This window comes from Alosa pseudoharengus, unplaced genomic scaffold (genome assembly GCF_046254945.1).
Source record: "Alosa pseudoharengus isolate Yale_2024_CS ecotype anadromous, Long Island Sound unplaced genomic scaffold, YU_APseudo_1.1 YU_APseudo_1.1_scf_12, whole genome shotgun sequence".
NCBI lineage: Eukaryota > Metazoa > Chordata > Actinopteri > Clupeiformes > Clupeidae > Alosa > Alosa pseudoharengus.
Window position 1 is genome coordinate 3028027 of NW_027468587.1, and position 24000 is coordinate 3052026.

The window sequence follows — 24000 nt, forward strand, 5'->3', positions numbered from 1 at the left end:
CCACCTACAGGCCAGTTGGTGTATAGTAACATAAATGAATTTATTGTGTGGCCCCCCATGAACGGAATTCCACGAAACTTGGCGTGCATTCAGAGGGTGTCATAATGATCCTACACTTCCAATTTCGTGCAGTTTTGATTATGTTAGGTCACAGATACCTGCGATTACAACACCTCATTTTTACTTTTTTGTGTTTAACTAGGTGGCGCTATACATGAAATGAGTGGTTATGGAATGGGTTGACATGGCCCCTTGAGATCAACATACAAAAAAAAAATGGTCCTCCTAAACCTTACGGTTCTCGAGATATTCACAGAAAACTGTGTCTGCCCTACCCTCCTTTCGGGGGGTGCAGTCCAGCGGGGGGGCTACAGATCAAAACGAAAAACGATGGTTCCATGCTATCCATGTGGGGTTACATGCCCACCAAGTTTCGTCTACCCCGGTCTTTCAGTGTCCCGGGAATCATTGACAGAAATTTGGGCATGCGAAAAAAAAAAAAAAAAAAAAAAAATCTGACTAAACCTATATGACCGCCGCTTCGCTGCGCGGCGGTCATAATAACAGGCATAGTGTATGACAGGCTACCCTTTTTCTGTGTTAAATGAGCCTGCATTTGTAGGATGCTTCATGAACTGTTTCTTTAACTAAAACTCAATCACCTTAATTGAATGAATGCACAAATATGAGTCAATTACAATGTGGCAAGCAACTATACTGCACAATTTTGAAAACATTTGTTTGAGCTACAAAAAATACTTCAGGCATGAGGTGAAGTACAAAAAATAAAACATTTTAAGGTGTACAAATCTAAGCAGCCTTTGTCCCTAGCCCATTACTTGGGCTAATGCAATCATTGAAATTATAAACTGGGCTCAATCAGCACTGCTCTACATGAGCAACAACAAAGAGATGCAACATTAAGGTAGTGTGCAATAAGAACAAGGAAGGCACAAAGTTTCAGTCCAGACCTTCCAGAGTAGTAAACAAAGTCCTCCTTTAGTATTAGTCCAATGAACGGGGCTAAAAGACTGACTGGCCTTCATAACGGGCCATACCCACAATCAGGCTTGGAATTTCACCATTTTAGGGGCAAGGCCACTTGGCCTTCAGTTGGGCATATTTGGTGGAGGGCACAAAGGCCACATGTCAGGGCACCAAGGCCAAAGTTAACTATAGTAGGCTATAAAAATTATCAAAGTTGTATTCACTGCAGTAGACCTGCATCACTGTATGAAACATTACAAAAACATAAAACATGACATATTACATATAACTGTAAATCATCTGATCATCTAATATTTTCAGATATCTAGGCTATATTTAACATTTATTTTATATTTGGCCTGTTATGAAATAATGTATTGAACAATTTAAGCACAGCTCAGCTTTAAGAAACTCAGATGCATGCTTAGCATTTTGTGATCATGAAGGCTACTTTCACAAACTCTTATAGTCAGCTGTCCTCTGATTTACCGATATCTAGGCGACATTTGTAATATTTGTTTTGTATTTGGCCCGTTATGAAATAATGTGGAACAATTTAAACACAGTGTAAAACTTAAATCCCAAATTTGGAGACATCCATGTATGTTGAAATTTACTGCAAATTCAAAACGGGATTAGTCTAGAACAGCTAACTGTACAGGGGACTGATTTACACATTTCTGTTCGGTAAGGTCTGCTGTTTATTCTGATATATGGTTTGTCATATGTTAAACGAAGGGTTCTGAAGTATTCCACCAAGATGAATGGGTAGAGAGATGGACGCAAAACCTTCAGTAGAATTTATGATTAAATTGAATGATATTATTTACTTTTCTCGCGAACCGTTCACCACAGCAATTAGCGGCTAACATCGTTTAAAAGCTGAGAAAAAGCTCTTTCATGTGATATTTGTGATGTCTGTGTGATGAGTAGGCTACTTCGCGAGTAGTTCAACTGAGAAGAATGGGTTAATTTGGACGCACTTTCTTGCGCTGTCACTTTCTCCACTGCGTAATTTGGCCATAGGCCATAGGCTAAATATATATCGCTATTAGTAGGACGTAAAGCAGAATATTTAAAGAAGGGGGCACCAAGGCCACCGTGGCCTGTAAACCTCTGATTTTCAAAGGGGCGTCACGGCCAACGCAAGGGGCTACGACGGCCATGGCCAATTCCAAACCACAGACATAATGTTGAAACAGAGCGAGCAAGTTTGTTACTGCAGCCATCCACGCTTGTTTGTATGCTTCAAGACGCAGCTTGATGAGGTCATCATCTGTGCGCCGGTAAACGCTTCAGGAGCGCATAGGCACTATTTGGGTGTAACGCAAGGATTATTTTATCGGTTTTAAGGCAAAAAAAATCCGATAACGATATTAACAGATATTACATTTTTATGCTAATATCGGGCCGATAATATCGGTGGGCCGATATTATCGGACATCTCTAATGTACATGTATGTACTGTATGTGTATCTCAGATTCAAAGATTGTACTGATTGTATTGTCTAAGTGCATGGGTGTACATTTTAAGCATTTGCTATGCCTGTGTAAACGTGTGAACATATGTGTAATTGAAATCAAGTTGCTGTTTTATGTGCATGTGTGTGTCTGGGCATGTGTGTGTGCAGGATGAAAGATTTGTAGGCTACTTGGGGTGTCTGTGAGCGCTCACCTTTGAGAGGTCCACCAAAGTGTTGGCTTGATCACTTAGCTTGCGTTGTTCCATTTTCACACTGCGAAGCCTACAAACACACAAAAATGTCCTCAGTCAATGGAAAGAGCCAAACGTTAAATCTGCTAAACATTACAGCATAGAAAAAAACTACACCAGAACATTAATGCCTCAGTACTGTGGCAGATGAAAGAAACTACTAATATAAAGTTGTGGCTGTCCATATGCACTGAACCAGGCCAACACAGATAGACAAAGCTCTGCACAGGAAACAGTAGAAGTAGAAGACTACTACACAATTAATACAAAAAGAGAAGTAGACTATCACACAATTGTACCTGAAGTTACAAACGGCCAAGTGGAAAATTTTAGCCTGCTGGCTACGCGGTTAGCATGGCTGCAGGCCCCCCATTCTAAATCAGTCCCAATTTGAAGAGGTCGCGGGGGGTTAAAAGGGACGCCACTTGAAAGGCACTGTGCAAGAAAACACTAGTCCGCTCTGCGCTGAGTGCCTTATTAGCGCATTAGTGCGAGACATTCAGAAGTGAGAGCAGGTCAGTAGCAGAATGACCCCCGTTCCCTTAACGACGAGGGAGGAAACGTGGACCAGGGAGGTGCTGTTGTTAGGCAAGAGAGGATGGCATCTGTGTGGACGTGAATATGTGTGTTGTGAGTTTTTTTTTCATATGCATTATGCATGTATATCCACCTAAAATGGGCTTTATACTAAATTCCTATATGTTGGGGTGTGTGGGTGGGGTTTGTGTAAAATTAATGTATGTATGTGGGCACATAAACTAAGGTGTGCTTAGATAATGCAAACATATTGTATTTTCGTGTGCATGTGCTTGTGTATGTGTGTGTGTGCGTGTGTGTATGCATGTGCTTGTGTGTGTGTGTGTGTGTGTGCATGTGCTTGTGTGTGTGCGTGTGTGTGTGCATGTGCTTGTGTGTGTGTGTGTGTGTGTGTGCGTGTGTGTGTGCATGTGCTTGTGTGTGTGTGTGTGTGTGTGTGTGTGTGTGTGTGTGTGTGTGTGTGTGCATGTGCTTGTGTGTGTGTGTGCATGTGCTTGTGTGTGTGTGTTTGCATGTGCTTGTGTGTGTGTGTGTGTGTGTGCATGTGCTTGTGTATGTGTGTGCATGTGCTTGTGTGTGTGTGTGTGTGTGTGTGTGCATGTGCTTGTGTGTGTGTGCATGTGCTTGTGTGTGTGTGTGTGTGTGTGTATGTGCATGCACATGCATGTGACTCACTGGTGGATGGCCTGCAGGAACTTCCTCTGGTGCTTGCGGACCCTGGCGTGGTCAATCTTCTTGGCGAGCTTGGTGTGTTTGTAGATGAGCCACGTCTCCCTCAGCACGTTAGCCGCCGCGTTCTTTATCTGAGGAGCACAGGTCGCCACGGCAACCGCGTCAGCTTGGGACAAACACTACCCAGGCAACCCCTCCGACACACACACACACTCGCAGAGACACACAAAACACACACATAAATACACCTCACAATGAGCGGCAACCACTTCCTCCTCTACATTCTACATGAACATACTGTATTCTACTATAATTCTACATGAACATACTGTATTCTACTATAATTCTACATGAACATACTGTATTCTACTGTAATTCTACAAGAACATACTGTATTCTACTGTAATTCTACATGAACATACTGTATTCTACTATAATTCTACATAAACATACTGTATTCTACTATAATTCTACATGAACATACTGTATTCTACTGTAATTCTACATGTTCACAGTTCAACCAGATGTTTTCTTTTGCAAAACGTTGGTATAAAGCGCCAGCATAAAGGCTGAACACAGACATACAGTATGCTGTATGTTTACCACAAGTAATTAGTCCGTAGGATATTTTTTGGTTTCCTTCTACACTCAAGAGGTTAACACAGCGCCTACAGTGTAACAAACGAGATTGGGAAGTGAGCCTCCAGAGAGAACGCAGTGAACGATGGGAACACTGCTGTGTGTGTGTGTGTGTGTGTGTGTGTGTGTGTGTGTGTGTGTGTGTGTGTGTGTGTGTGTGTGTGTGTGTGTGTGTGTGTGTGGAATCAGGGGAACCTCCTGACACTTAAAGCCCCAGCCACACCCTGTGACAGATACAGAAAAATACAGAAGCAGACAGCAGAGACCTTTAGGGTGGCCCCAAACAACAAGAGGCAAGGCAAGGCAAGGCAAGTTTATTTATAGAGCACATTTCATACACAGGAGTAATTCAATGTGCTTTACATAAACAAAAACAATGAGGAATAGTGAATAATAAAAAGCATAAAACAGAGTCCACCCTAGTGCTGAACATAAATGCCTGCTAACGTTAGCCTGGCTAGCGCCACCACTTCTCAATGAGACGTGGTCTGGAAACCAAACGTTCATTTTCTTCATTTTCATTATTGGGTGCCACGGATGTCTATCAAATGCGTCTGTGCATAGCTCATCATCGTCTTGCTTTCCCCCTTGTTCTGTGATTGGTCCCCTATCTCAGGCGAAAATTTGCTCCATGGTCTCCAGGCTGCCTTAGCAGCGTGAATCAAATCGCGCGCAAGGCAGCATGGGAACACCCAGGCTATGCTAACGTATGGATCTGTTGCAGTAGGCTAATAGATGGGTTTCTGTTGAGTCAACCCTTATCATTTCCTGATGAAAACAATGTGCCGATGTTGGAGGCTTATCTGTGAAGGGACCGGAAGCTTTTTTCACCAGGGAGTTTAGAGTGGATAAGAAAAGCAAAGGGCTTTACCATCGGAGGTGGTTGAAAAGAGGGGAGTGGATTGGTGTCTTTGATAAAGCACTTGCACTCTCTGGAAATAAAAGTTCCTGAGACTCCTTAAGCTTTAAGTGGTTCTGATTATAAACACGTTTGAAAAAAAACATAAAGGATGCTATACTAAAAATGTTAGAAATAGAAGGGTAACCAAAATGTTCCATGTTAATTCTAAAAGCACAATAATTGGATGCTGCATCTCTGTACTATGACTGTATTGTGTACGTCTTGATCCCCTGGTGTTGGTACACTGTTGTGAATTCATTTCTTTCCATCTGTATGTCGAGACACAAGATCATATTCACACAAAACACTGTGTTTTCATCATTGCTTGAGACTGACTGTTATGGTTGGAGTTGGGCCTGAAGTAAAAATATCTTTGACTGAATATTCATCATACCCATCCTTCTCTTCATGTTTATTGTACTCCATTCATTACGTTACAGAACAGTATAGTAATAGGCTCCATTAATTACGTTAAAGAACAGTATAGTAATAGACTCTGCCTCTGATTTGAAAGCTATTTACGCTAATTATGGAATGTGTGGCCGATTCCATGCTTTTCCTGCCTTTCATACATCAATAACAAAGCACCCATGACCCCTTTGATCCGCCCTGTGCGCATATCTCTCTCCATATTAATGTCTGCCCTCTCATGAAATACCACACAGCAGCCAGGAGAATGAATGGATTCTCTGGCCCCGTAAGAAAAGAGAGAGCGATAGAGAGAGAGAGAGAGAGAGAAAGGGGGGGTAAGAATGGTCTGTTAGAAGGAGAAATGGCTGAGAAGACTTCAAAGCAACATGCAATTTCATAAGAAAAGAACAATTATGTTCCGAATGGCCCTGGCACAAAGCAGCGGGCTGTGCCTTTTTAATAAGCTTTTGATTTGACTTGCGCGGCCGCGTGCGGCAGGGAGCCAGACCGGGCGCTCTGTCCAGAGCCATGGGCTTCAGCTCTCTGATAACCTGATTCATTAGCAGAGGTCAGCTTGCTGTCTCCGTAATGAAACTATGGCCACTCCCCACATCTAATGGCAGGATGTGAGGCAGGAAAACAGACAGACACGTGCACAGAGAGCCGTTTAGAGGATATACCGGTATTAAAAAAAAAGAAATTTCTCACTCTCACACAAACACACACACACAGAAATAATGATAGACAGGTTACTGGCCTGGAAAGTAACAGGCTTTGCAATCAGCCAAAATTAAATCCTTAATTTGAAATCCTCGCTGACTGCTTTATGTGGGCTACTTAACGAGATGCCTTAGCTGCGGTTAGCAACGGTTTCTAGGTTCTCTCTCGTTCTTTGCGGTTATGAATGAGGTTTCCTACCAACGTCACTGTCCCTGATTGTTCCCATAACAACCAGAATAGTGTTTGGGAGTCAAAAAAATATCAACTTCCAATAACGATACTCTGTGATTGAATTTGAGTACAGAGAATTGTTCAGGGAATTGTGCAAGGATGTCAGACATCCACTTGGCCCCGCTCTTGAGAGTGTGACCCCTTTATGGCCCTTAATTTAGAAAAAATCCTAGAGCCGCCACTGCAGAAACCCAATGCCTTCCACACATTGTGCAATAGGTTGAGACACATCCTGTTGCCATTTTTAGAAAATGTCTTCATGTCTAGACAGACAGAAAGCATGGTGTTGTGGAATTAGAATTAGACATCCAGACATTTACATAGATGGAAATTATCTCTCTCTCTCTCTCTCTCTCATACACACACACACACGTACACACACACACACACACACACACACACACACACACAGAATGATAGACAGGTCATTGACCTGGAAAGTAACAGGTCTTGCAATCAGCCAAAATGAAATCCTTAATTTGAATTCCTCACCTACTGCTGTGGTAGAGCCCGACCGATATGGGATTTTGAAGGCCGATACCAATATTTGAGTATTTCAAAAGCCGATAACTGATATATTGGCCGATAGCCAATTTTAACCAACACAATGTAAAAAGTTTTGATCAAGGTGGGACATTATCTGTTTAAATAGGCCTATCTGGTTTCCTACTGAAAGGCTCTCATGCAGTATTTTCAAAAATGAAATAAGTAGCCTAGTGTACGGTCTTTCATCTTTGATAACCACCATAGACCTCTGAAGTTCGCCTACAAAAAAGCTACCATCTTTGCCCATATACAGTGAGGAGATCCGGTATCTTGATACCCCAGAGCTAACTTGCTAACTAACTTAATGGCAAGTTGCATCACAAGTTAGCTCTGGGGTAGCAAAAATCAAAGTGTGCCGCCTTCACGTACCGGAGATCACAGTATCCACTTGAAGGCAGAGGACAAAAGTGTGTTAAGAAAAACCTCTGCATTTCAGACTTTTTCGTCCCCGCGAGAGTTTAACAGGTGCGATAATTCAAAATCCCCATGTTATTTTCCCGTAGGAAAAATCGGCAGATATCCTACTGGATCTCAAAGATGGCAGCTTTTTTGTATGCGAACTTCAGAGGTCTATTCGCCTTATTCACCCGGCGGCCAGAACGAGGCTAAAGGGTACACTTGCCATTACACCTCAGTCCAGGTGGTGGTAATGCACTCCGTTGGCAAACTGCCAAAAAAAAAGCTCACCGAAAAAGAAGAAGGGTTCACTGGCCTGCACTGGCACTATACAGATAGTTTGGAAAATGCCTAATATCGGCCCGCCGATAAATCGGTCGGGCTCTAGTATGTGGGATAGTTAACAAAATGTCTTAGCTTCAGTTAGCGGCGGTTTCTAGGTTCTCTCTCGGTCTTTACTGCAGTTATGAATGTTGTCAAGTATAGCGCTGCTACCATGACATAATGAATCTCATACAGGCGGCACATCATGAGACGTTGTATGTGCTGCACGTACTCGCACCCTTTTAGGGGAAAGATGACCGTTTGAATGGAAACCTATAGGGCTGCATCGAAGTGGGGAGTGAAAAGGGCTTATACTTACTAAATCTTTCAACAAACGGGAATAAAAGGCACTAAATAAGGTTGGTGTAAGAGTTATCTGTGTGTTCATGGGGTTAAGGTGACCATTACATGCCTATTTTTTGCTCTTTCCTGTTTACTAACAGGAGTGTCACGAATGTAGTCACAGTCAAGCTGCCCGTGGCTGACTGTATAGTTCGGCAAGCTTAACTTTACATGTCATAACGTCAACTAAACAAGTCACCCCTTAATTCTATCATTTGTTATTCGATCGTATTTCCTACAACTAGGTGGGATAATTGGCTATGTTATACTAAAGTTCCACAGTTAGCTAGCAAGCTAACCATTTTACATTGGAGCTTATGGTAAGTGTTAGCTATGAGCTAAATTCGTCCTCAACATTAGGTTATTGGAAACTAATTAGGTTCCCATTGGAATCAATGACATAATGCTAACTTGCTTTCCCCTAAAAAGGGGGCTGTAATGATGAACGTCAAGATTATGACGATAATGTACGTATTGGAATGGTCTTCAGTCAGTCATAATACGTGTCTGGAACCCTCTGTGGTGTTGAATGTGAAAACATGGCCGCTGCTTGTTATGATCACGGTGTCCAACTGGATTTTCCTAGCAAGTCTCAAAGGTCCTTTTAGGACAGTAGCATAGTAGCAGTAGTGTAACTCCCATATCCAGTATCCTCATTCACAAAAGTACTGTAAACTAAAGTGGCTGTTTTTGTGGATGCTTTTTGAAGTGTCATGCAAGTTCAGGGTGTGAACATGTTGCCGCTGCTCCACCACACCCACTCGGAACATGGCTATTGCACATGTCTTTAATATGTACCGTATGCCATGTGTGTTTAATATGTACCGTATGCCATGTGTGTTTAATATGTACCGTATGCCATGTGTGTTTAATATGTAACGTATGCCATGTGTGTTTAATATGTACCGTATGCCATGTGTGTTTAATATGTAACGTATGCCATGTGTGTTTAATATGTACCGTATGCCATGTGTGTTTAATATGTACCGTATGCCATGTGTGTTTAATATGTACCGTATGCCATGTGTGTTTAATATGTACCGTATGCCATGTGTGTTTAATATGTACCGTATGCCATGTGTGTTTAATATGTACCGTATGCCATGTGTGTTTAATATGTACCGTATGCCATGTGTCTTTCAGCACCAAAAATGCACATATTGCAGGACGAGTCAAATTCCTAATTTCTGTCCGCGCAGTACCGGTACCTTAGTGTAAGCTCTGGATGCTACAACAATACACAGTTCTCTTAGCGTATTCATAAGCATGGCAACCACTAGGAAAGATATGGGCTTTAACCTCTCCACTGAGCCCGCTGACAAAGGAGACTCAGGGGGAAAAGATGGACAGTGTGACAACGCAGAGAAAAACACGTAAAAAACACAAGGGACCTTGAGTTGGAGATGTCCGAATGATTTCATGTGGATCTGGAAAAAAGCTGATTGTGTACAATGCACACACACATACACACTGCATACAGAGTTACACACACACACACAAATAAACACACTGAAATGGCGGTGGCATTTTGTGAGTCTGATCTCATGAGGACGATTTGCCATCGGGGTCAGTGGTGTCATGAAGAGTTAGAGGAGACGACAGGAGTCTATTAGAAATCAATGGGGCCACAGGCTCTTCAGTAATTCCTGAAAAATCTTCTGCCATCCTCATCTCTCTCTCTCACTCACTTACTCACACACACACACTTACACACATACACACACACACACACACACACACACAATGAAATGTACACACATGGTCATATGCACATATTGCAACATACATTGTGCATTGTGCATCCAGTTGCTTTTTTTAAAAATGCTGACAGGATGTGCCTGTCAACCCGCTAGGTTGCTCAATGTGTCCGAAGGCACCTGGTTTCTGTTAGCCTGGCGCTAACACCACTCTCCTTGAGTTGCACGCTAATTACCGATGTAGGAAAAACAGGGGAAACACCTTCAGCTTTGTCATCCATCTAAGATAAACACTTGAACGTGGTGTCTCCACGGCAACAGGTCTGTGAAGTAATCATTCCATTATTCAAAGTTACCAGTCCCACCCCCTCTCTGTAACCATAGCAGCAGCAGAAGCGTTTCGAAAGCCTTGGCACATTAAGAGCCAAACTACATTTAGGTCTATCGATTCTGATTCGGAGCAGGTTTTTGTGGATGGCAGATGGCCATGCTGGAAGAGCGATTGCACGCGGCGGATAATAAACTTTTTAAGTGACGAGACCCAATCCCATCCTGGAGAGGGCAGTGGATTTTTTTTTCTCTTTTTTCTACGTGCTGCAATTATTGATCACCCAGCCCTCCTGCTGTCCCGCAGCCATGATGTACCCTACATATTTGATAGGGAGAGCTATTTCTGAAACTTGGGTCTTTCAACAGCATAAAAAATTGAAAGCATCCAGAGAGGGAGAGAGACTACGAAAAAGAGAGAGAAAGATAGGTGGACAGACATAGAGAGAGAGAGAGAGAGAGGCTAAAATATGTGCAGATGGTCAGAGAGATACACAAAGAGAGAAAGCAGCGTTAGGAGACATTGAGAGAGTGGATGAGATACTGTATGTCTGGAGAGATGTCAAGGGAAGCCGAGGGAAGCTGAGGTAGGGTATGTGGATGGAGAGATGTCAAGGGAAGCTGAGGTAGGGTATGTGGATGGAGAGAGAGAGAAAGAGGTAGAGAGAAGAAGAGAGACAGAGAGAGGTTATGATCTAGACAGACAGACAGAGAGAGATAGGCTGACATTTGTGAATTGAGAGAGAGGAAAGAGGAGAGCTGGGTTGTGAGTATAGCTATGGTCCGAAAGAGGACAGCTGGGTTGTGAGTATAGCTATGGTCCGAAAGAGGAGAGCTGGGTTGTGAGTATAGCTATGGTCCGAAAGAGGAGAGCTGGGTTGTGAGTATAGCTATGGTCCGAAAGAGGAGAGCTGGGTTGTGAGTATAGCTATGGTCCGAAAGAGGACAGCTGGGTTGTGAGTATAGCTATGGTCCGAAAGAGGAGAGCTGGGTTGTGAGTATAGCTATGGTCCGAAAGAGGACAGCTGGGTTGTGAGTATAGCTATGGTCCGAAAGAGGAGAGCTGGGTTGTGAGTATAGCTATGGTCCGAAAGAGGAGAGCTGGGTTGTGAGTATAGCTATGGTCTCTGTCCATGGTGCTGCTTTAGGTGGCCCAGCCCTGATGTATATACATTTCATGGAATATATGAACCATACCACCACCATATTAAACATCTCAATACAATAATAGCATATGGAAAGTATATCAAAAAGAAACTTCTGTTTTGAAGTAAAAAAACACTATTTTCTAAGAAATAGAAAAATCAATTATTAGCTTCTTTGCCAAGCTCCATTAAAGGCTTTCGTAAGTGTTTAGCTTTAAAGCATTGTCTTTGTTTCTTTTCTTTTTGATCATATGTCCGCCCCCTCTACAAAAGAGCACCTGTTTGAAGATCAAATTGACAAAAGGGTTCTGATTAGCACTCCTGCTTCAGTTTTCTAACATATGGAGAGTTCTGTATTTGATATGAGCCAATTACTAATATTGTTCAGACAGAGAGGCATCAATATAGAATAGCATTCATTCTGGTAAGGAGAACGTACTGTTTGTGTGTGTGTGTGTGTGAGTATGACTGCTGCAAGACTTATAATTAAGGATAACCTCTGTGTTGAGATCATGGGCTGCAGAGTCTAACAGGGCAAGCTAATCAAAAACAAAACCCAATTTTAGGAAATTAACAAAGTCCCGTAACTGTTGACAGGGTGCTTTGGGAAATGTATTTAATAACTTTGTAGAAAGACACATGCTTGACTTATCACTGTGAAGCTGTGTGTGTATGTGTGTGTGTGTGTTTATGAATGTTTGTATGTGAGGTAGGGCTGCACAGTTGACTGTAATAAAATTGCAATCTTGATTCACACCTATATGCGATCTAATTTGAGAACAACCGCGATTCTGCCACATTTTTATAGACATCAACACAAGTGTTAATTCCAAGACCTATTCTTCCTTTAATAAAAATGACAATGCGGGGTTACACCATGTGAGAGAACAGCAGAGACTCGGCACTAAGGAAAGCAAACCCATTGAGACCAAATGAATGACAGGGCAGCAGAAAAGTTGCGCTAGGACGAATGAAATGGACAAAATGAGTACAGGCAGCTTACAATCTAATAGCTTTTACTTTAGTAACATGTTATCACAACTGTCAGTCAAGACATGATGGCAGAGTTTTAGTTAGAGGGGGACTACTCCTTAACTCGTTTTGAAAATAGGCTACGTCTGTGACAATCAAAATGCACTTAACATGCAAAAAGTCACAAAAACAAATGCAGTTCATTCACTTCTGGTAAGTCTGTAGGCTATTTCTTTTAGCACATAGCACTAGTTGCTAGCATGTCAAATGTTTGGCTTATACAGAGGTCTACCTACAGTACCGCAGTCATCTTGTGCGGAAAATGCACAGAAAAAAATACTGTTTTATGTTAAATGTCCGATTCCTGAAGCTGTTGCATAAGCAAGAACATTCCCTTCCTCCAAAATGTATGTGCTAATGTACAGTATATATGGCATTTTCTTGCATTTCCTTCAGTAGGCTATCAGGTAAAATGAGTGTGAATATTAGGGAGGCACCCAAACAGGCATTGACCAATATATACACTGTTTACTGGGATTTGCAAATATGACATTTACAGATTTGTTGCATCAATTCTGCACTAGCTAAATGTTATTAATGGTTCAAAATGTTTGAATTCTTTAATTTTTTTAAAAAATGAAAATGTTTGTTTCCCTGCTAATAAATAGTATAATTAAAAATAAAGACGTAGTAAACAAACAAATAGAAAATATTGGTATCAGTTATTGGCCAAATTGTAATTGCAAACATCGGTATTGACCCAGAATTTTGACAATCATGAATTCCTAACATAAAATCATGAAAGAATCGTGATCTCAATTCTAAGCAAAACACAAAAAAAAATCATGATTCTCATTTTATCCAGAAATCGTGCAGCCTTAGTGTGAGGGAGAGTTACCCTCTTTGTGAGCTGCGTGTCCATCATGAAATTGTGCACATGCTTTTCCGCCTTGGTCAGCTCCAGCTTCCGCGCTACCACGGCAACCACCAGTGCCGTACAGCCTGCCCCCTGGAACAAACAGAAGAGAAAGACGAGAGCAGGGTGTTAAGAAAGAGGGAGAGAAACAAGGGAGTACAGAGAGAGACAAGATGACATCTGTAAGAGAGAGAGAAGAGAAGAAATGAGGCGAGAGGTCAGTGATGATGATGCTGGTGGTGTGTGTGTGTGTGTGTGTTTGGGGGGGAGGGGGGTTGGTTGGAGAATGGATAAAATGAGCAAAACCAACAGACCAACAGAGGAAGATGTGCAAGACACAATTATTCAGTGGAGGCCGTAGTCCATTAGACAAGAGACAGAGCTCTGCGCAACACACAGCTCCCATCAAGTCCACTCCATTAGAGAGACAGAGACAGAGAGGGAGAGGAAAAACCCAGATAAATGTGTGCCTTGAGTGGGTTGCAAATCACTTTGGGTATAAATGTCAGAGAGAAAGAGTCCATTTTCTGTTAAAACGACAAAATTATAAATATGAACAGGAGTATTAGGAGAGGATGTTAGGGTGGAAGTGAAATACAGAATAAGGAAGAGAAATGACAGCGTGGAGTGTGAACAAACAGGGAGTGAAGGAGAGAGAGAGAGCGAGAGAGAGGGAGGGAGGGAGAAAGAGAGAGAAAGGGAGGGAGAAAGAGAGAAAGGGAGGGAGAGAGAGAGGGGGTTATAAGTGAGAGGTGAGTGAGTTTGGGACAGTGCTAGGAAAATGAGATGAAGAGAAAGTAAACAAGAAATGAAAAGAAATTAAAGAATAAAGTTTCGAAATGAAAGATATGGAGATGCAAACTGACAAAAAATAGAAAGTGAAGAAATAAGAGAGGACAGGAGAAAGAGAAAATAGTGATTTAATGTGGCCTGATGAGAAATTAATTTGGATTCAAACCTGTGATGAAAATGTGTGATTTTCTCCTATTTACTCTCTGTCTCTCTCTCTCTCTGTCTCTCTCTCTCTCTCTCTGTACTGTATGTGCGTGTGTGTGCCTATGGTTGATGGAGAAGACTTCCCAGAAGTATACTCAAGGGAAAAGAAAAACTTTTAACCCTCTCTCACACACATAGTACATGAAAGCCACACCAAGATATTTTGTGTGTGTGTGTGATCAGAGATGTGCATGCATGCTTGTGTGTATGTCTGTGTGCACAGTGTAGGTACCCAAAAGGCCTTTACGCTAAAGTGAGGTGCACTGGGAGGTGTCCCTGCTAAAACATTAATCTGAAGTGGCCCTGAAAGTATAAACGGAAAGCAACGTAAAGGGAGCTTCTTAAACCTCCCTATGGAAGCCATGATCTCATCTGTCCAGGGTGGCCTTATCCCGCTTGGAGTTATAACACATTAGTTATGGATCCCTCTGCCGTCGTGTTTTTAGCATCATCTTTGGCTGTTCATATTTGATCACACTGCGAGCTTGTTAACCCAGATGGCCCTCCGTCCAGACGGTGCTGTCTATAAAACTGGACTGAGTACACACAGGGAGCCCTTATGACCTTCTCATCACCTGTTTCTTCTTATCTGACACTTTAGAGAGAGAGAGAGAGAGAGAAAGCTTCAGAGTAAGTCATCATAAATTCATGACGGTCCGGGCTGACAGGAAGAGAATGGGAGAACGAAGGGGAGACGGGAGGGGGGGTGGGTCATGATCTCCGGTTGAACATTTTAGACGGAGGTCTGCTCGACTCAAGGGGATCCTGGCACCAAAAGTGCCGGTACTGTGGAGTGGCCTTGTGTGGGAGTAGCAAAACAAACACACACACACACAGACACACTCTTGTTTTATACTCAGAGATAATCACACAGACCCCTCCCCATTCTGGTACTGCCACCTGCCCCCTCACTACCCCCCCCCAGCCCCCCAGGGCAGTAGTATATTCCTCTACCAATACCACCCACACCCCCAAGCCCCCAGGGCGGTAGTACATTCCACCCGCGTTGGCCTTCGGTGTTGTCATAGTAACACAGCTTCGGCTTCAGATTGCACCTATAGAAAGCCATTACAATCACTTTGAGCACGGGGTGGAAACACGGCGTACTGTTATCTTATTTTCTCTTCCGCTCTTTCTCTCCCTCTCTCTCTCCTGTTTTTCCACCCCCTCACTCTCTCTCTCTCTCTCTCCCTCTCTCTCTCTCTCTCTTTCTCTCCCAGTGCTTACATACTGTCGCAGAACAAAAAACAGCCAATGACAAACGGGCATTCGACTGAAAGAAACTTTAGTCTGATAAAGTCTCTGGCTTCCTGCAAACACACTTATGCTAACACTCATGCTTTAGGAGCTACACTTTGTGGTTGCATACTTGCAGTGTATAGCTTTGGGATAGTGATTAAGTGAACAGGTAAAAGAGACAGAGTGAAAGAAAGAGTTAGAGAGAGAGAGAGAGAGAGAGTGGGAGTTAGCAGGGATTAGGAGTCTATGTCAAGAACCTGAAGGGTGAATGTGGAGGAGGGTGTGTCTTTGTGTGAGTGAGTGTGTGTGTGTGTGTGTTTCAAGTGTTTATAAGTGGTTGTGTATGTCTGAACCCATACCCAGACAGAGTGTGTGTTTCTATAAGCATTATTTTTGTATTACTCTGTGTGTTTCCGTGTGTGTGTGTTTGTGTGTATGTTTGTGTGTGTGCCAGAGAGAGAGAGCGAGGGAGACGGGCTCTAAAAGATAGAGATAGACAGAAGAAGAAGTGAAAAGAGAAGTGTTAGAAGTGAAAGGAGAACATAGTATGGTAAAAGAAGTACAAGTGATGTATTCTAAGAACAGAGAAACACAAGCCGGATGCCTGTAACCCCCCTCCGCCCACACACACACACACAGACACACAGACACACACCGACACAGATAAAGCCCCATCTGACGAGGACAAACACTAAACTGCTCTGCTGCTCTGGAGCACCTGATGGGGAGATCTTCACAGGCAGAGCGAGGGATAGAGAGGAAGAGAGAGAGAAGAGGGGGGTGGAGAGAGAAGAGGGATAAAGAGGAAGAGAGAGAAGAGGGATAGAGAGGAAGAGAGAGAGAAGAGGGGGGTGGAGAGAGAAGAGGGATAAAGAGGAAGAGAGAGAAGAGGGATAGAGAGGAAGAGAGAGAGAAGAGGGGGGTGGAGAGAGAAGAGGGATAAAGAGGAAGAGAGAGAAGAGGGGGATGGAGAGAGAAGAGGAAGAGAGAGAGAAGAGGGATAGAGAGGAAGAGAGATAGAAGAGGGGGATGGAGAGGAAGAGAAGAGGGATAGAGGAAGAGAGAACAGGGGGATAGAGAGGAAGAGAGAGAGAAGAGGATAGAGAGGAAGAGAGAACAGAGGGATAGAGAGTGTCTCACATCATGATGAGAGAACGAGTTTGAAACTGTAAAGCATGTATTCATATAACCTTAATCATAATCAAGTAATACACTGAAGTTATTCCTAACCATAATACTCTTATAACATTTTAACAAGTTTAACTAATACTATTAACATACTGAAGCTATATTCTACCAGAATTCCCCCTACTGTACGTGCGCTGTGTATCCCTATGTCTCTGTTTGCTGCCCTGTGTCTCATTTTGTTGCACTGTCTCATGCTGCCTTAGCCTAGGCCTTTTGAAGAAACCAAAGTCGGCCTTGAAGCTGCAAGATAACGCGTACACAGGGCGAGCTCTACTCATAACAACCAGTAGGAGAGTGCAGGGGGGCGAACGATATTTAACCCATGCACAATGTATAACCTGTGATCACTCTATACTGTACACTCCTGAACTTTCCATAAACTTAAGGTGAAAAGTTTGTTCGGGGTAGTGTTGTCTCAGCATTTTGGAGGGGTATAAGTAAGAGAGTTCTACCTTTGTTCGGGAGTGCGATCGTGCGATCCACTCAGGCTTTGCGCTATGTAGTCATTAAAGGAATTTTTGCACGGAACTCTGCCGGACTTTTGCGCCTTCTTTTTGGGACAAGTTTTTGACTTCAGCACTTATAATGGTGTATTTTTGTTACGTTGTAGGCAAGATGTTTGGACTTCATTTCTGGCCCGAGTGAATATCTGCCACGACAAGAGGAAGAGAACAGAGGGATAGAGGAAGAGAGAACAGAGGGATAGAGGAAGAGAGAACAGGGGGATAGAGGAAGAGAGAGAAGAGGGGGATAGAGGAAGAGAGAGAAGAGGGGGATGGAGTTGACCAGGTCAAACATGCAGTATGTTATACTTCCCTGTGAAACCCGTAAAGAAATAGTCCAGTGTATAGAACACACTTAAAACAAACACCCACACGCACACACACACATGCAGTATTTTATGCTTCCCTGTGAAACCTGTGAAGAAAATATTCCAGTCTTTAGAACACCCTTTAAACAAAAACACACATAGACACACACACACACACACACACACGCATAGACAAAACATACATTCACATCTGCTGTGCACATCCAAACACACACTTCACTGGCACTGTCTCCCCCACCACCAGCACCAGAGGAGCATGTACACCCATGGAGAGGGATGCTGGGAGACGAGACGTTTCTTGGTGTTTTATGCCCCCAATGTTGTCTTCAAGGCAGCGCTGCCTGGAAGGCGCTAGGGTTAGGCATGGGTTAGAGTTGGGGTTAGGATTAGGTTAAGGGTTAGGCATGGGTTAGGGTTAGGATTAGGTTTAGGGTAAGGCATGGGTTAGGGTTGGGGTTAGGATTAGGTTAAGGGTTAGGCATGGGTTAGGGTTAGGTTTAGGGTTAGGCATGGGTTAGGGTTAGGATTAGGTTAAGGGTTAGGCATGGGTTAGGGTTGGGGTTAGGATTAGGTTAAGGGTTAGGCATGGGTTAGGGTTAGGTTTAGGGTTAGGCATGGGTTAGGGTTAGGGTTGGGGTTAGGTGCCTTTAGCGGTGGCAGCGCTGCCTGGAAGACGACGTTGCCTGGGAGACAGAGCATGGGCTGAGAGAGCAGACTCCAGCAGGCACTCAGCACAGATGTGAAGGGATCTCCAAAGGCTTAGACAAGAGTCGGTAAACATGACCAAAGACAGACTGACAGAGAGAGAGAGAGGAGGAGGAGAGAGACAGAAAGCCCAATCATGTCCATTTTGAAGACTACAGGAAAATGCAAGAGACCCATTCCATGTGTGTCCGTGTGTGAGAGTGGGCTGGGAGGTGTACATGTGTGTGAGAGTGGGCTGGGAGGTGTACATGTGTGTACAGTATGTGTTCTTTCACATCTTCAGGAGAAGCAGTGTGCCCCTAACCCTTCCCCCACTTTATGAAGGTCATTAAAATTACTAAAATAAACAAATCTTTCCCTCGGGATGAACAAAGTATCTATTTATCTATCTACTGTAGTACTTTGCACAAGATTCCCGGCCATCAACGGGCTCCAACTGCAAATGGATAATCAACCTAACAACTGATCTTAAATTATAACATGACCTGCACATCAGTAAGTGTTTTTATCAAACTAATCTTCATATTGTTATAAACTGTGTTGGCACAGTTGTTTGCTTGCCAAAGTTTTAATGTCCTATATTCAGTGTCAATAAAAACACACACAAACACACACGGTAAATAGTCACCTATGTGTGTGAAGGGCAAGGCACAAATGTGTCAGCAGCTTGTCAGGTGGCATCAGCCATCCTGTGAGTGCACATCTCCTGTCAAAACATCCTCTCGCCGTCTTATAAGAAGTCTGGCTCTGTTCCATTCTGTTCTGCTCTGTTCTGCTCTGTTCCATTCTGTTCTGCTCTGTTCCATTCTGCTCTGTTCTGCACTGTTCTGTTCTGCTCTGTTCTGCACTGTTCTGTTCTGCTCTGTTCTGCACTGCTCTGTTCTGCTCTGTTCTGCACTGCTCTGCTCTGCTCTGTTCTGTTCTGTTCTGCACTGTTCTGCTCTGTTCCATTCTGCTCTGCTCTGTTCTGCTCTGTTCTGCTCTGTTCTGCTCTGCTAACTGTATTCTCAGCAGAGATGGACGACAATGTCTCACTGTCTCACCTCAACTGTTTCAGAGGAGAGGAACCCCCCCCCCACACACACACACACACATATACACACAGCAGCATGGAGACGGTGGGTCTTATTGGCGTCTCTACATTACAACAACAGCGCCCTTGGAAGGGAGAGAAGAGAGGGAGCTGCACAAGAAGAGAGGGAGCTGCACACCCACTCTGACACACACACACACACACACACTCTGACACACACACACACACACACACACACACACTCTGACACACACAAAACGCAAAAAAATTGCCCACTTTACTATATTCAAACCACAATTACAGCTGGCAGCATGTAATTATATGCAAGACATGCTGATTTATGTAGATTACACTACGGTGTCTAAAAACACCTAACTTCAGACATCCCTACACATCCCACCCAGCACAATCACCAATGCAAGGGTAGAGAGAGACTAGCCAAACATTTCCATCCTCCACACTCCACAAAACACAGCCATCACACCCGGGGCCATGGCACTGTGGGAGGGAGGGCTTGGGATGGGTTAGCAGGACAAGGCACCCTTACCATGATGCCCGTGAGCAGACACACGCCTTTGCCACAGTAGGTGTGGGGCACCATGTCCCCGTAGCCTATGGACAGGAAGGTGATGGAGATCAACCACATCGCCCCCAGGAAGTTACTCGTGACGTCCTGGGCATCATGGTATCTGTGGGAAGAGAGACGGAGGAGGGGAGGAAAAATGAAAAGATGAGAGAGAGATGGAGGAAAGGAGAAAGAGAAAAAGATGGTATAGAGGAAAAGGAGGATGAGGGAGAGGCAAGGGCAGAGAATGAACAGAAGCAGAGGGAGGAGAGAAAGAAGCGACAGATGGAAAGAGGGAAAAGGAAGGAATGAATTTGAGAGTTCTGCATGCAGAGCCAACAGAGGCCTCTGGAGACAGAGAGGGGTACACCCTCCAATTCTCCTCTTCTTCATGCTCCTCCCCCCCCCTCCTCTCTCTCGTCATCCCTCGCTTCTACATCACTTTCCTCCTCCCTCCATCTCGCCATGCCAACAATCATCTCTTTTTTCTCTCATTTGACTTTCCCTTCAGCAGAGCCTGTAACTCAGTTCCGCTCTCTCTCCATCTTGCCAGCACCCACTCAGAATAGGCAGCAGTCATTCATTCATTCACTCACCCACCCATTCACTCGCTCACTCACTCAATCACTCACTCACACACCCATTCACTCACTCACTCACTCACACACTCACTCACTCACTCACACACTCACTCACACACTCACTCACTCACTCACACACTCACTCACTCACTCACACACTCACTCACACACTCACTCAGTCACTCACTGACTCACTCAATCACTCACTCAGTCACTCACTCACTGACACACACACTCACTCACTCAATCACTCACACACTCACTCATTCATTCACTGACTCACACAATCACTCACTCACTCAGTCACTCACTGACACACACACTCACTCACTCAATCACTCACACACTCACTCATTCATTCATTCACCCACTCACTCACACAATCACTCACTCACACACTCACTCACACACTCAGTCACTCACTGACTCACACACTCACTCACTCAATCACTCACACACTCACACAATCACTCACTCACACACTCACTCACTCAATCACTCACACACTCACTCATTCATTCATTCACTTACTCACTCACTCGCTCACTCACTCTTTCTCCTTCTGCTCAGTAGTCCGCTCCCTCCCTCCTTCTCTCTCCCTCACACACATCCACTTGCTCCCTTAATCTGAAGGGTTTTATTGGTTTGAGGATGCGGTCTTCTTCTCTCTCTGTAATCTCTCTCTACCCCCCCCCCCCCCCCCGCCCCATTACATTAACTCATTTTGCAGACCTCTTTGTCCAGACAGAAGAACAAAAACATGCATTGTATCACCGTTTCTGCCCATTACTGTCTCTGCTTCCTTCTATGACTCATTCAAACATGCAGCCTCTTTCTCTCATTGTCTGTCTGTCGTTCACGCAGACACACAGACACACATTATATACATTATACAGTACATACGCACATACATTAATTCTCTCTCATCGTGTTACACATATAGAGCAATTATGCATCCACACACACACAATTTCCTTTCTTTGTCTGTCTCTCTGTCATTCTCCTTCTTCCAGCATTGACCTCTTTTGTCCTCACCTCTCACACACTCGTACGGTCCAAGCGGCGATGATCCACAGTGAAATGCTAAACACCAGCAGCACGGTTCCTGGACAGATGGTCATCAGAGTCTTCATCACAAACCGTGTGTTGAAGTGCACCTGACGAGGGGACAAAACAAACCAGTGGGGTTACCCATGCTGTCCTCACCAGGAACCACTTGGCTCAAGAAAAAGCTGACTGGATGGTCAAGGAAGCACACCGGGAAAGGCATGTCAAAATACACTTAAAAAATAGACTTGGAAAACAGATTTGCCATTGTGTATTGCAAAATGATTGGCATACTGCTTTGTAAAGAGAAACAACATCTTACAGTTTTTCACAGTTGCTAAAACACATTTTTTTGAAACCTACCTGCCTTTTCTGAAAACTGCAAGTGCAAACCCCAAATCTCAAACTACATTCACAAAACCTCTGACAACTTCTGCAAAACTAAACAATCACCTCGAAACAGTTCCTATGCTCAAAACCAAACACTCTTCAGATCATACACAAAGGAGTCAAAAATGTCAACACTACTGGGCACACATGACACACTATACATCAAAACATGTAAAACACAGTGTTCAGGGCAGCTCATATAACTCCAGAAGAAGTTTACAACACAGTAAATGCAGTTTACTATTATCTAAAAAAACAAAACTAAGCAAAAAGATTTCATAACTCACTGGATGCAACATGTAAATCCAGTAAAAATAAATTATTGAGATTTGGGGATTGTGTTTACAGTTTTGAGAAAAAAGGTGGAAGGTTTCAAAACGTGTTTTAGCAAATGTGAAAAACTGTATACCAGAAAATACAGGCATTTCAGATTTTAGCACTGTAAATGAGAAGTGCATTGTCTACAGCCTACAGTGTACTCTGAAGGGCTCATTAATAGTTTCTCTGCACTGTTCAGCAACCTGTTTACACTCTGAACTACTGTTGAATATATTGGTTGTGTCACCTCATTTGAAACAAGAGTGATCAATTTTGAGTTGTGTTTAACGTATGGCATTTGTGCTTTCTTTGTTTTACCTCTTGCCTTTTGTAGTTGCCATTATGCATCACAAAATGTATTTTATTGCATGAGAAAGTGTTTAGAGTTTTGCAAAAAGAGTGTATGAGATCTGCAAATTGTGTTTATGGATTTACCAAAAGAGTGATTGATACAAGAAATGTGGTCAGACAACTGAGAATTTGGATCAGAGAATGGAGTTTAGTGATTTAGCAATCGTGAACAATTGTAAAGTGTCCTCAGTATGAAAACCAACCCTTATTTTGACCACAAACTATCTCAAATCAGACACGTGTCTAACAGACAAAGGAAATCCCCATCAAATCCGATGGAGTGTGGGTAAGCTTGGTCAGTAACACTCGTAAAACATTGATACTTCAGACTAGAGTAACAATAGGTTACCAATATACACCCACTCTTCTACAGGTTTGTTTCCAAAAATATACTTTTCCAAACCCTGAAGAACTTGAATGCTATTTGGTCATTTTATTTTTCAAAATATAATGTAACATGCCATTTGCTTCCTGCACATTGCAGCTGTATAATGTATTGACATTGTACTGACAACTGAACACTTGGTCCTCAGGCTGCACTGTGCTATAAATGTAGAAACCTACATGCACTAGTGTCCTTGCACTCTTTGTGTCGCACGTGGCTTTTGTGGAGTTGCCCTGCAGCGTGTGAGTTCACTTCTGTGCGGCGGGCACAGTCGGCCATGCCATGACGGGCAGCGTGTGAGTTCATTTCTGTGCGGCGGGCACAGAGTCGGCCATGCCATGACGGGCAGAGTGTCTTTCCCTCCACTACTGTGCGCCACCATGCTGACTGCAGTGCCAGTTCGCCCCGACGCTCGGCCGTCTGTCAGCCCGCGTTGGGCACACATCGGTTTTGCGGCGGCGTCGGCAGTATTTTGACAGGAAGTGATGCCGACAGGCCCTGACCACCTCGAGGAGTGACATCATTACAGCGATGAGCCCACTCCGCTGGACTTGGCTCGGCGCTGCTCCTTTCGGGGTAACTCTGATAGCCAAGTGTGCGTCAGAGGAGTGTGTCAGAGGTTATCCGCGGCCTCACCAACACACAGCCATAGCCTTAATTACAATCTCTCTTTCTCTCTCTCTCTCTTTCTCACTCTCTCAGCAACAGCAGTGTTGATTCTCCTCCACACGCTGCAACCACCTTCATCTCCAAACTCCAGTCCTCTCTGAGGTGCGTTCAACCTGTTTTCCATACTCAAACACACTCTTGTTCCCCTAAACATCCTCGCCTCATCATAGACACCCGATCCTCCTCAGAACACCAATCAGATTCGTTCATCCTTTGATTGTTCA

The 24000-nt window shown here is 43.7% G+C and overlaps 1 protein-coding gene across 1 annotated transcript in view; it reads right to left on the minus strand.

Moving 5' to 3' along the window:
- The window catches only part of kcnn3 (potassium intermediate/small conductance calcium-activated channel, subfamily N, member 3), a 70476-nt gene that overhangs the window by 8219 nt on the left and 38257 nt on the right, over positions 1-24000 (minus strand). The window contains exons 4-8 of the mRNA XM_076279765.1: positions 21652-21773; positions 20018-20159; positions 13460-13570; positions 3914-4041; positions 2663-2732 (exon numbers count right to left, since the gene is read on the minus strand). Coding sequence (XP_076135880.1) covers positions 2663-2732; positions 3914-4041; positions 13460-13570; positions 20018-20159; positions 21652-21773 — 573 coding nt within the window. The remainder of the gene's footprint in view (positions 1-2662; positions 2733-3913; positions 4042-13459; positions 13571-20017; positions 20160-21651; positions 21774-24000) is intronic.